General features: G+C 38.6%; 2 protein-coding genes across 4 annotated transcripts; one reads left to right on the top strand and one right to left on the bottom strand.

Moving 5' to 3' along the window:
* The first annotated feature begins 2877 nt into the window (after positions 1-2877).
* LOC116215011 (protein ANTI-SILENCING 1) lies at positions 2878-8624 on the top strand. Of its 3 annotated transcripts, none has more exons than XM_031550576.1 (12): positions 2878-3031; positions 4342-4679; positions 4780-4948; positions 5108-5260; positions 5356-5711; positions 6023-6055; positions 6845-6937; positions 7219-7297; positions 7386-7476; positions 7617-7716; positions 7844-7960; positions 8134-8624. In XM_031550576.1, the coding sequence occupies exons 2-12, from the start codon at positions 4365-4367 to the stop codon at positions 8185-8187; spliced, it is 1560 nt and encodes a 519-aa protein (XP_031406436.1). In that variant the 5' UTR covers positions 2878-3031; positions 4342-4364; the 3' UTR covers positions 8188-8624. The 3 variants fall into 3 exon arrangements, with proteins under 3 accessions (XP_031406436.1, XP_031406428.1, XP_031406442.1); XM_031550568.1 differs by having other exon boundaries at positions 7195-7297; XM_031550582.1 differs by having other exon boundaries at positions 7195-7297; positions 7844-7965.
* A 165-nt stretch (positions 8625-8789) lies between these two features.
* LOC116215033 (probable histone H2A variant 3) lies at positions 8790-10816 on the bottom strand. Its single transcript, XM_031550593.1, has 2 exons — positions 10513-10816; positions 8790-9433 (listed from the first exon to the last, which is right to left on the bottom strand). The coding sequence occupies exons 1-2, from the start codon at positions 10612-10614 to the stop codon at positions 9137-9139; spliced, it is 399 nt and encodes a 132-aa protein (XP_031406453.1). The 5' UTR covers positions 10615-10816; the 3' UTR covers positions 8790-9136.
* Positions 10817-12682: the final 1866 nt, after the last annotated feature.

The raw sequence follows: 12682 nt of genomic DNA, 5'->3' as shown, positions 1-12682 counted from the left end.
ATGCCCGAGAGATGTCGGTTGAGATCTCTAAGGTGATCCCGACTAAGATCTCGATCGGGATGGGGGTGAGAGGCCTCGCCCCTACCCCTCCCCCCTCCCCCCCCCCCCCCCCCCCCCCCCAAGGGTCGACGGAGGCCGTCGACGTGATTTGAGACCACTGGTGACCTTTGTTAAGAGGGTGGTGGCTAGAGTGAATGCCCTTACCCTTTTCCCCGAAGCACTGGCTACCCATTGTTCTTTTTTTCTTTTCAGTTTTTTTTCGTTTTTAGATTTTTTTTCATTTTCAGCTTTTTTTATTTTCATATTTTCCTTTCGATTTTAATTTCTCTATTGTAAGTACTTTATTTATTTTTATTTTTATTGTATTTTTAGTTTTGATAATTTTGTTTTTAATATTCTAATTTCATTTATTTATTTTTAATATATTTTTTATATATATTTAATCAAGGATAATATCAAATCATATTTTTTCATTTATACTTGTTGTATTTTAGGCATGTAATTATTTCACATTTATGTACTTCCTTAGATAGTCATGTACAATGCCTATTTAATCAAATACACTAATCTCACCTCATCAGTGAGGATTCAGTTAGTCTGTGTCTATCCCTTAATATTATTTTGGTTTCTTTTGTATTTTATTTTATTTATTATTAATTTAAAATGACATGTCAACGCACGTAAGTGCCACATAAACATTGTCTGATGTCAGCTGCCACATTGGAAGCCACGTCAGCAACTATTAACTCCGTTAGTCTAAATTAACGGAGTTAATAGCACTATTACATTTTTAAAAAATTTTGTATTCAATTATTACACTTTTTAAAATTTATACCAAAATGTTACATTGATAATAAAGTTTTGTACCAATAGTGTAATTTACCCTCACGAAGGACGTCTATTTATCCTTTTATTAATTATTATCGATATATATCCTTTTATTAAGATATTTGGCGATTTCAGAAAAATTCATGCGACTTAAAGCCTTTGCCAGTTTTGATCATCGAGTCATGAGTGAATGAATCTTCTCCTTTTCTTTTCTTTTCTTTACGAGGTCCATGGATGCTCCTAAAGGGCCCGGTTTCCATGAGGGCCTTTGTTTCTAATTGAAGTGGGCATTGAACAAAATGCTCCCATCTCCTTTGCTTCCTTGCTGCCGGTTGCGCAAGTCAGCGAACGTGACTAATTTGTTTTTAATTTTATTGTGTGTCAACAAAAATAAAATTTTGTATGTGTCTTGTGACATAATACCACGTGGTACAATCATACACACAAGATTTATCGAGGAGAAAGAGGTATTAATGCCGTGGCATGACACGTTGATTTGAAGCTAAAATGTTATTCAATTCTCATCACTGAAATTTTGAATTTATTTTCATATCTTTTGTCCTAAGCTAACATGTATCTCTTGTGATCGAAAAAAAAAAAATTAGGAGTACGCACGCATGCACGACACTTTCCCATGTACGGAACATTTTGAGTTTCGCCATTCAACTGTGTTTGTGTGTGTGTATGTGTTTTCTCCACCTCAAATCGTCAAACTCCTAGCTAAATAGCCCAAAAACTCCGAGTGCCTCCATTGTCGATGGAACGATCGAAACGTGTGCAAGAAATGTCGAGTGTGAAGACATCACGCCATCCCAACAGACGCTGTCGTACTGGAAGCACAGAGTTTATTCGCAGTCAACTTTTTAGGATGATGAAGACTTTACATGTGAGAGAACCTGTTGGCGACGATGGGGCTAGCAGCAACAACAAAGCCGACGGCAGTTGGCACAACTGTGAGATTTTTCATCTAATATCATATAGCACAAAATTATGGAATTTTTTTTACCATATAGCATAAAAAATTGACGAAAAATTAATGCCGTGCTACGTGGTGAAAAAATTTTAAAATTTTATACCATGTGATGAAATTATTACTTATTGTGCTATGTCATGAAAAAAATTTCAAAATATTATGCTGAATGGTGAAATTAATATTGAGTGAAAAATTTTAAAATATCGTAGTACATGATAGGGATGTTCGGATCTGGGTACCCTTTTTTTTCATGATACTCGGATTCTACCATTTAAGGAACATGTTCCGAGATTTTGGAACCGGAACCTACCTTGTTGAGTCCTGGATCCGGAACCTATCTGGAACATGTATTATACCATAGATTCTGGGTACCTTGTTGGAACCCGTAAATTTTTTTGTCTCTCTAAATAAAAACGAAAATGTCTTATCTATAATTAGTAATCATGCAAAGCAAAATGTCGATATAGATTTAGATTAATCCGCAATAAAGAGTAATATGCATCATCGATCCATCCACAAAACTAAACATTCGTAATACAATCAGGCCTTATTGAGGACACACCGAGGTCGTTGAACCAAAGCTATCGACAATAAGGAATTCGAGGCTTCCATCGAGAGAGAGAGAGACAAAGACAGAGAAGGTAAGAAGATAAAGTAAGAGGAAAAAAATATCTGAATATAATTATAGAAAGTTATTATTGAGCATGGGTATTGGTTTCGGTTTCGATTCTGGATACCCTATATGCAAGAATCGGAACTGGAATCTATTTTTACCGGTTTCTTATTTTAATACCCGGATCCTACCATATTTTCAATATGAGCTATCCGAATCTTACCCTAATGGATATGTTCCGACTGGTTCCGGATATACTCGGTATCCGTTCACACCCGTAGTATATGATGATATTAATTCATAAATAAAATAGATGACAAAAATGGAGCAGCGGGACTAGAGTTGACTACAAATAGAAATTCAGGTCCGGTGCTGACGTGGCGGGCAGTGATTGGTCATATGTTTTGTATTTGTGGAAAGTGCGCGTCCATCTTCTTCTCCCCGTTGTCGAGTCGCCGATATGTATTATTTGCAAGAAAAACAAACAAAAATAAAACAAACTGCAAAACGGATTTTCCATCATATTCTTTAATCATTCTCGTTTGTTTCTCTGCAAAGATTCTGTTCTTCGCTTCTTCCGAAGCTCCACTCCCGTCCTTCCTTCCGATCCCACTAAGGTAAGTTCCTTCGAGCTCTCTCTTCCTCGGGCCGCCTGTAGATTGCCGTCGTCGTTAGACGCCATACCCGCATTGCATCACTTCTCTGCTGTAAAAATCCTTTTCTAGTTACTCATCCTTTAAAAAATAAAATAAAATTTAATGCTCTTCTCCGAGCTTCGCATTTCACGGACATGGCATCTTCGCGTGGTATTCAAGTCCAATAGAGTGTCAAAGAGCCTCCTCCCGGACGTATATGTTTTCTTCCTTTCGTTGTTTTGGGTATTCGAGATATTATATTAATAGGAAAATGTTGCCATGTGAGCATACTCTGTTCCAGGGTTATGAACCTTTGAGTTTTCCCAGGTCTCAAACAGCATTTGGGTTTGCTATTGTCTTCTTTACATATTCGTACTCCTTATTAGGGGATATATGTGCGTGTGTGTATGTAAGGTTGAATGGACAGGTTGCTGTTTGATTTCAGTGAAATAGAATATTATTCTCCAATTGGCTTCTATTTAAATGTTTTGGTGGAGTGGAGGGCACTGCTGCATTATCAGCTGCTCTGTCCTACTGTGTTTGTTTCGGAGTTATATGGTCCCTTTTGAAGTCTATGTAGGGACCAACATGTTCCTGGCCAAGATTTCCCTTTTACCCTCCTTTTTGGCCCCTTTCTTGAGCTAGCCAAGGGGAATGGAAAAGATTATAGGCTTGATCCATATAAAAATTGCTACCAGACCCTGCTACATGTGCTGTGGTGGCCTACATAGCAAACCTTATACAACCCATCTCGGGATCTAAAAGCGGGGTGGAACCAAAATTTAGCAATTCAGTGGTGGCGAATCTTATGTGGTAGATTGGAGTGGGCTTAGCTTAAGAACAATTTGTCATATATCTTGAGGGTTGAGGTTTTACTTGAAAGTTTCTTCAGGAAGTTGGGGCAAGTTTACTAGGCTCCCAGTTTAGATTGCATTATATCTTCACGGGCCAAGTTTATTTCATTTCTTTCATGCTTTGCTCACCCAATAAAGAATCCTGTCATGACTCTTGCTATCTTCGGGAAGATTGCCAGAGGATTTACTTGGCAAAATACCTCTTGATTCTGCTTCTGAACTTATACGTGAGAGAGTCTGACTCCTATAGAACATTTCGCTTTTATTCTTCATTGGAGTTCATTGTAGTAATACACTTTGGTTAAGTTTTTTCTCTGTTAGCTTCTATTATCATCTCAACATCTGGTCTTTGATATTGACTTCTCCTGCCTTCTTTGGTTCCTCATCATGCCAATGCTGCATAATTTGACCTAAAACATATGTCTCTTCCAAGTTCAGGTTCCTGGAATAGTAGTTACACGATGAAAATGCCTCTAGAGCTATATCAGGAAGATAACGTAAACAGGGATGTCCAGTCTTACGAGTCTGTTACCTATGATGGTGTGGAGTACTGTCTCCATGATTGTGTAATCTTTTATCAAGCTGGAGAAGCTGAAACCTATATAGGTAAAATTGTTAAGATTATTGACACAACTGACTGCGGGAAACAATTGGAGGTTGTATGGTTCTTTCGGCCATCAGAAATCCGAAATTATCTCGGAGATTATGAGCCTCAGTGGAATGAGATATTCCTAGCTTCTTGTGAGGGTGAAGGCCTCTCAAACACCAACTTTCTGGTAATTAAGTATGCTAAGATGATCTCAGTTATGTTCCTGTTCCCCTCGAAACATTTTTAAGTGCAGTGGTTTCTGATGTTCTTCTTCTATGATGTATCAGGAAGCAGCTCAGGGGAAATGCTCTGTTGTATGCATTTCAAAGGACCAAAGAAATCCTCTTCCATCAAAAGCTGAACTGAGATCTGCTGATTACATATTTTCTTGTACATTTGATGTTGGAAAATTAACAATTTCCAGAAAATTCCCTAATGAAATTCATGGGTTCAGAGGTAAGTATTTGCTGCTGTTTCTGCTGATGACACTGTCCATCGGCCATAAATAGGATCGTGTTACCTAATTCTTTCAGAGCATCTTCTAATAATGTGGAGGTGAACGAAGATTGCTTTACCTTCTTTTAGTACATTCTTAACTAAAATGATTTGCTGCAGTGGAGAACTTTTTCAACAAAAGGAAGGATAGAGATCTCACTCTCTCTCCTATTCGCAAACCAAGCTTGAATTATCCAACTGGAATGTTAGATAGAGAAGTTGATGCTGTAACAGATGATCAGAAATATGATGATAAGCATACGGTGAAAGAAGGTGAGTTCTGCTTTTGCCTAATTTACATTTGAAGTGTCATCCACATTCTGGGTGTCGTCATATGCCAAAGCAATGAACTTGCTCATCTCACGCAGAGTGGGTTCGTCCAACTTCTCCAATCAAAGTGAGATGTTTAGGAAATGAGAATGTCGCATTGAAGTTCAAATCAATCTCAGATGATAAAGTACAGGAAAGAATCTCGTCTGGAAAACCAAAGGAAAAGGATAAAGAGAAATTCTCATCGCACTTTTCAGCTTCAAGTCCTGTCAAACAGAAGTCAAAAAAGAAGGTAAGGTTCTCGGATGAGGTCAATGTTGCAGTAACCCAAACTAGAGATCAAGTGCCGCTGGAGCCTCCCCAATTAAATTTTCCAAAGGATAAGGGCAAGAATTCCAATGAAGCTTCTTCTCTAGTGGAACAGGATCAGGCAACAAAAACAGACAATAATGCAGTAAGTATTCAGGGCTTAGCTTGAGTGGACTGCCCTTCCAACAAAGGAGTCATAAACCTCATCTTTTGGATCATGTAAAATGCTAGAGTTTGGCTCTGTTCAATTGAATGTTCCGGTTAAGGCTGCTTTTGTCTTTCTCACAGCTGGTCTGGAATCAGTTCTTATAAGAATCAGTTCATTTAGCTGCAACACAATGCTGGATGAAATTCAGCTGTCTGCATTTGTTTCACCTTATGTTGAATGAGATTAGCTGGCTGAATGGTTACAAATTGCCCTGCGTCGAAGTTCTGATTTGGAGTTCTTCTTTGCAGGATGGAGGGCATTGGTTCAAGAGATTTGTGACTGTGAGTATATCCATCTGATGGTTCTAAACCATCTTCTTCTGAAACTGGACTGCTCATTCATACGGCAAGGCCTTAAAATGACAAATGCTACCTTCCATCTTAAAAAGTAGTCTTGTAGTTTCTGAGTTTTGAGATTTGAGAGTCTATCTAGGGTTAAATAAAAATTTAACATTGGAATGCTAAAAAGAAATCCATGGGTTTATAAGATTGTTGACCTCACTATCTTATCTGCTCGAGGTCTTGTGGTGGAGACGGGCCCAACCATTTGTAAGCCCAATCGAAATTTGACATGGTATCGGATGGGTTTTACGCGCATGTGTGCACTCTCACTATGCTAGGCCTAGTATTGAGAGCAGCCAGAGTGCGCCCCATGTCTGATTAATCCGAGTGTGGAACTCGTGGTTAATAAACTCGAGTGCAAAAGAGTTAGTCTGCCTCGTGGTCAGTTTGTTCCTCCTTGCCTAGGCACAAGAGGAGGTAGTTGGTTCATGGTCAGTCATTGATGACAGTTGTTTAAGAGCACGTGGTAGGTGATGGTTAACAAGTCGTCACGTGAGGCGATTATTGAGGGTCAAAGCTTAAGAAAAAATTTCACTTTGGAGAATTAAAAAGAAATCCATGGGTTTATAAGATGATTGAGCTCACCATCCTATCAGCCCGAGCTTTTGTAATGGAGACAAACCGTTTGTAAGCGCAATGCAAATTAACGCCGAGCGTTCTCGTTCCTTCGATAAATTTATAAATGGTGGCGTCATGGATGCTACTTGATACGATGTTTTATTCTTGAAGCCTTGGAGGGAAAGACTACAAAAAGCTCAGGAGCGGGGCACCCTGGTCTTATTAGACAATCTGGACCCTACTTATTCATCATGTGAAGTAGAGGTATGCATCGATCCCCTTCCCTACGAGGAAAAGTTACTAGACACTTTGACGAGTAAGCCTTTCAATAACAGAGCTGTTGCAGGTGACCTTTTTTTGCCCTGAGATAAGCTTAGAAGTCTTTCCTTGTAAGACCACTATTGAAATTTTACTGTGTCAATGTAAAAAATCGGACATTCTGTGCCATCAATGTGAAAGAACAGTCCTCATAATTTATCTCTCTCCGTAATTTTTTTTTTTTTATTTTTAATTCTGCCTAGCTCAAATTTCCTGACGTTGCTCAGGAGATAGTCCGTTCTGCGTTCAATGAAAGAGTTGAAGCGAAGATGGTAACACAAACTCCTTTTTCTTGTCCGCTATATGGTAGATCCTGATCTAGCTCGATCGCAATTTCAGTTGAATTACTGCACATGCTTTAAGGATTCATCCTGATTGGACTTGATTCATGCAGGTAAAGCTTTTGTGATATTCAAGTCGAAGTATGCAGCCACTGCTGTGATAAACAAGTTAAATAGGAGCTGCCTTATGTTAACAGATCAAAGGTACTCTAGCCCGGATCCGCTTTCACAAATTACTACCCCGTGAACTCGAAAAAATATGAAATCAAGCCATGAAATATATTTTTCCATGAAAATAAAGCATGAGATAAGGGTGTTGTGCTCAAATTTCATTGGACATGCAGACCTGTTCTTGGTTGCGTCGGATCTCTGAGGAAGTCTGATGATTCAAAACTATTCATTGGCCACTACAAAATCAAGCCAAAAAGGCTAACAGAAGATGCGGTATTTTATCTATCAGATGATGTTCTTATATATATCATGAATTTTATTCTAATTTTCGTTTTATCCCTAATCAATTCTTAACAAACATAATTATGTTGGGTTGGCTCTTGGTGTTTCTGTCCCAAAGAGGAGCGCGGTGGCGACCTCACATTGCTCCCAGGAAAACACGATCGAGTACAGTATGGGCATGGAGTGGCGTACCCTGCAGGAGAAAACGGAGAGATGGTGGAAGCAACTACATGAGGTAATGTAAGCCATTAAACTAGACAAGGCAATTGGGACATGGTGTATCAGCTTAGAGCTGCACTTCCATAATAATCAAGAGTCACATTTGATTTGAACGTCTTGCTTTCCTTTCATAAATCTTACCACTACTCGAATTTTAAATTGCATTCGATCTCTCTCTCGGTTGATCAGAAACAAGCGAAGGAGATGATGGAACTCAAGAAGCAGCTGCGGATCCAAACCTGATAGTTGTATGGAACATCAGTCCCATAACCAGGCGAAAGAGTTCTTTAAGATTCTAGTGTTTTATTTATTTTTTTGGGGGGTTAATACTCTTTAAGATTCTAGTTTTGGTGTCCTGGATAGGTTGTCCCTTTAGGTTTCGCCTTATAGATTTTTGTAGGCATATAACATACATGGGTGCTCCACACAGGAAGTTAGCGGGTCACCCTTTACCGAGGAAGAAAGCTAATACCTTCTTTCTCGAATGGAAACGATTTGGATTAGATTTCACTGTATATAGAAAGCAAGCGATTCGGATTCGATTTCACTGTATGTTTGAAAGATTTCGCATATGTTGTGCTGGGTTCAGATATCATGTCAATCTTAGTTTTTGCTGTTTTATGTGGAAGGATATAACTTAAAGAGATCAACCCTTGGCTTCAAATAAGCCTTTTCTTTGATATGCTATCTAATCAGATAAGGTGATCTCAACTTTTGGATATTGCAAACCTCAGATATCTTACAATTCCCGTCATTGTAGCTCATGGTAATATTTCATTTCATAAAAAAAAATAAAAAAAAATCACGGAAATGTCCTCTTGTTTATGCTGGGTCCACATCACTGATACTATCACAAATCGAATATTTCCGTATATCCAATGGAGTCAGTTGCTCAGATCAGAGCAAATTTGAAAGAACAAGAAAAATGAAAACCATAGAAGAGCGAGTGAGGATAGCGAGAACTTCCCGGACACAGCTAAAACTACTACATTAGTGATTGTTCAACTCGAATATCCCAAAAGCTAGACCGCTAAGAAAAGACAACTTCTCCTCCCACTGGAAAGAAGCACAGTTCTGTAGATTTGCTACACAGGGACAAGACTGACTGTCTTTGCATCTCAACACTGATTCATCAACATTCCAACCGGCAATAAAGATTATCATATGATGATTGTCAAGGGGTTTACAGACTCTACTCTTTTGAGGACTTGTTGATCAGCGACTTGTGAATGTGCGGGATGACTCCTCCACCGGCAATGGTTCCTTTGATCAGGGTGTCGAGCTCCTCATCTCCACGAATCGCAAGCTGCAAATGCCTCGGCGTGATACGTTTGACCTTCAGATCTTTGCTAGCGTTGCCCGCGAGCTCAAGAACCTCGGCAGTCAAGTACTCCAGAATAGCTGCGGTGTAAACAGCTGCAGTTGCTCCGACCCTTCCATTAGCGGCGACCCTTGATTTCAGCTGACGGTGGACACGACCTACTGGAAACTGCCGCATTCATGTAGCAAAAGGGTCAGAACAGCTGAAAAGAAGACCCACATAATCCCATGTTTGCTGGCCGAAACAGCTAGCTGTATTCAGATGAAGCAGGAAAAGGAAAAAACTTGGAAAATGAATAAATCAAGAGCTTCGAACATAGGAGATGGGAAGCGGTTACTTATCAATTTTTTTTTACTTATTGCAAAAAAAAAAAAAGGAGATGGGAAGACATCGACCATTATCATGCCTTCTGCATTCCGCTGAAAAATCAGCTGCAGTAATTATTTATGGTCCTCAGTCCTCACGGAGTTTCTGGCGTGCTACTCGACAAGCTTTTCCACTGTCCACATTCCAATACTGACTCTCAAATTCATCTTACGACTGAAAATGTAGCTCCTGTCGACCCCCAAACAGCTAAACAGAGTCCCCTAAAGTTGCAAATGAATATCAAATTGCTATATCCATGATTACACGAGACAGCCTTACTCACTACACTGTGCAGGCCAAGCCTTACTGCTGCCAGTCATTAACGGTTACTGTCATGTATCATTCCCTACCCATTTGCTAATTCCTGTTTTATCAGTAACACCTGCACTTTTCTAACGATGTGTGAGAACAAACATACAGTGGCAACGAGAAAGGTTCTAAAACTTAAACAATGGTGGTGACTTTGACTATTGACTTTCATGATGTAATCACGTATAAGGCTATGACACTGAATATCTCCACCAGCGCAGAGTTCTTCAATCAACAAAATCAAGCCACTAAGTATGCTAGATTGACAAATTCTTTCAAACGGCGGATTTTGATTGTCGGGTATCGAAAAGTGTTCAGCATCTTCACAGTACGACTAAAATCAGCGAAAATCAAAGCTATCGCCATCACAAATCTGACCAATTGCATGACTCCGAGCCAATTTCCCTAGTCCTAACGCAATCCACCATATCGTTAGAGATCTAAGCGCTGTTAATTGAAGCTGAGCGCTGCACTTCTTCAGTCCGACAGGATTTTCCACAGACGTGTGTAGAACAGACATTATCTACAGAGCCGTAGACAGAGCAAAGGAGAAGGAAGGGTAGAGAGCCAACCTGGAGACCGGCACGTGACGAGCGCGAGACGGGCTTCTTCTTGTCCTTGTCCTTGTTCGCGGATTTCCCCATTATCAGACCTTTAGCTCCTTTTCCCGACATTTTCGATACCAATCACAGTCAAACTCCCACAAGCTAAAGAATTCCCCTTTCCTCGGAAAGGGTCTCACGACGGAGAGGGAGGAAGAGAGACGATGAGAGGATAGGAGAGGAGAGAAAGAAGAAGGCTCAGCTCCCGAACGCAGGCGGAGTTGAAGGCAAGAAGAAGGGGACTGCGAGTTCTCGATCTGAAACTGGAGATTGGCGATGCTTTTCCCGATAGATCATTCACCCTTTATTCCTCTTTTGCCCCTGATATCTCCTCAGAATTACTTCATAATCATGGCTGCACGAGGACCGAGAAGTCAACGGGCTTAATGGGCCTCCTCGGCCCAGCACACTTTCGTAAGTTGGGCCGAGCGGGTTCAATATTGCAGGCCCATGGACCGGATCCTTGAATGTCCGCACTGGTGTGAGTATGCGGCCGCCGAGCTCCCATCAACTAGTGAAGTGAAATGGGGGCACTTATCGCTGCTAATGGTCCGTATCGAACTATTACGAACTCCCAACTCGTCGTCTTCAGCTCGTCCACTTGATTTTCATATAATTTATCCATTCTTATCCTTCTTCCACAGAGACGTACAGTGGAATCCTCCAAACGAAGGACAAGTCAAATGCATCGCAATTTTGAAAGGATGGATCAATGATGCGGTTCGATTTCAGTGTTCCTCCTTTTCACAGGAATTTCATCCTATGTGTATTAGGAATCATAACTTGATATTTCCTATCCAACGTCGAAATTGGCAATGAGCCACAGTGTGAAGCCAAATATTTCCTGGCGGTGTTAACATGACACAACAACGGCTTATTATTGAATAACAATATTATTGTGGTCAAAAAACATGATCAGCAATATTGGAATATCTTTTATTATTATTATTATTATTATTATTATCATTATTATTGGTAGAATCAATATTGGAATATCACCCTATACAAGTGATGCGCGAAAAAAGGTCCGGCTAGAAATCCTCTCCCCATCATGAAGGATCTTCGAGTCCTCTTCCGAGTCCGACCGTTGCTCCGTGACCTGCAAGAAGCACTCTCGGGATTTTGCCCAAGAGCCCCCTCCGATACCTAAGTTAGAGGTGTATTTCAGAGAGTATTCAAGACAGAGTTTTTAGATCTCAATATTTACTAAAATAATTAATTAATTCTTGTTCAAGTAACTATTTTTCATCACATTAATACCGCTTATTAAGAAAAAGATTACGGATATCATATTAATTTATGTGAAAATATTGATTATTATGTTTTTGCAAGTTGGATTTTTATAAACTTTAATGGCCCATGAAATATATGTTTATTGACTAAGAATTGACAAAATTATTTTGTAGAATTAAATTCAAGATTAATCAAGTTCGACTAAATGGTAATATTTTTATTTTTCAAAAATTATTTACTTTATTCTTAAATACTTCTTTTTCATTTTTTTTTACAAATTGGATATTTTATATAGTTTAATGGCCCATGAAATATATGTTTATTGACTAAGAATTGACCAAATTGAATTGTGCAATTAAATTCAAGATTAATCAAGTTTTACTAAATTCAAGCTTAATCAAGCTCGACTAAATGGTAATATTTTTATTTTTAAAAAATTATTTACTTTATTCATAAATACTACTTTTTCTTCTTCTTTTTTTGTCAATTGGATTTTTTATATAGTTTAATAGCCCATGGAATATATGTTTATTGACTAAGAATTGATCAAATTGAATTGTAGAATCAAATTCAAGATTAATCAAGTTTGACTAAATTATCATACTTTTATTTTTAATAAAATTATTTACTTTATTCTGAGATACTTCTTTTAAATTTTTAATGATATTTATTAGTTTAGTCCAATATACTAATTAAGTTGGAGTCTCATATACATATACATATGGTTGCATGAATAAAAAATTATTTAATATAAGTATGCGAACTTAGCTCATATCCCACTAATCTTATTTATTAAATTTTTAAATATCTGTTGTTAATTATTTGTATTTTTTTTCATTTAATCAAAATTTGGAAATTTGCAAAGGTTATCTGACTTTATTTCTTTGTGCAAGAATTTTTAATCATC

The sequence above is a fragment of the Punica granatum genome, chromosome 1, assembly GCF_007655135.1.
Source record: "Punica granatum isolate Tunisia-2019 chromosome 1, ASM765513v2, whole genome shotgun sequence".
NCBI lineage: Eukaryota > Viridiplantae > Streptophyta > Magnoliopsida > Myrtales > Lythraceae > Punica > Punica granatum.
The sequence above is the reverse complement of the archived record's forward strand: the minus strand, read 5'-3'. Positions and strand labels throughout refer to the sequence as shown.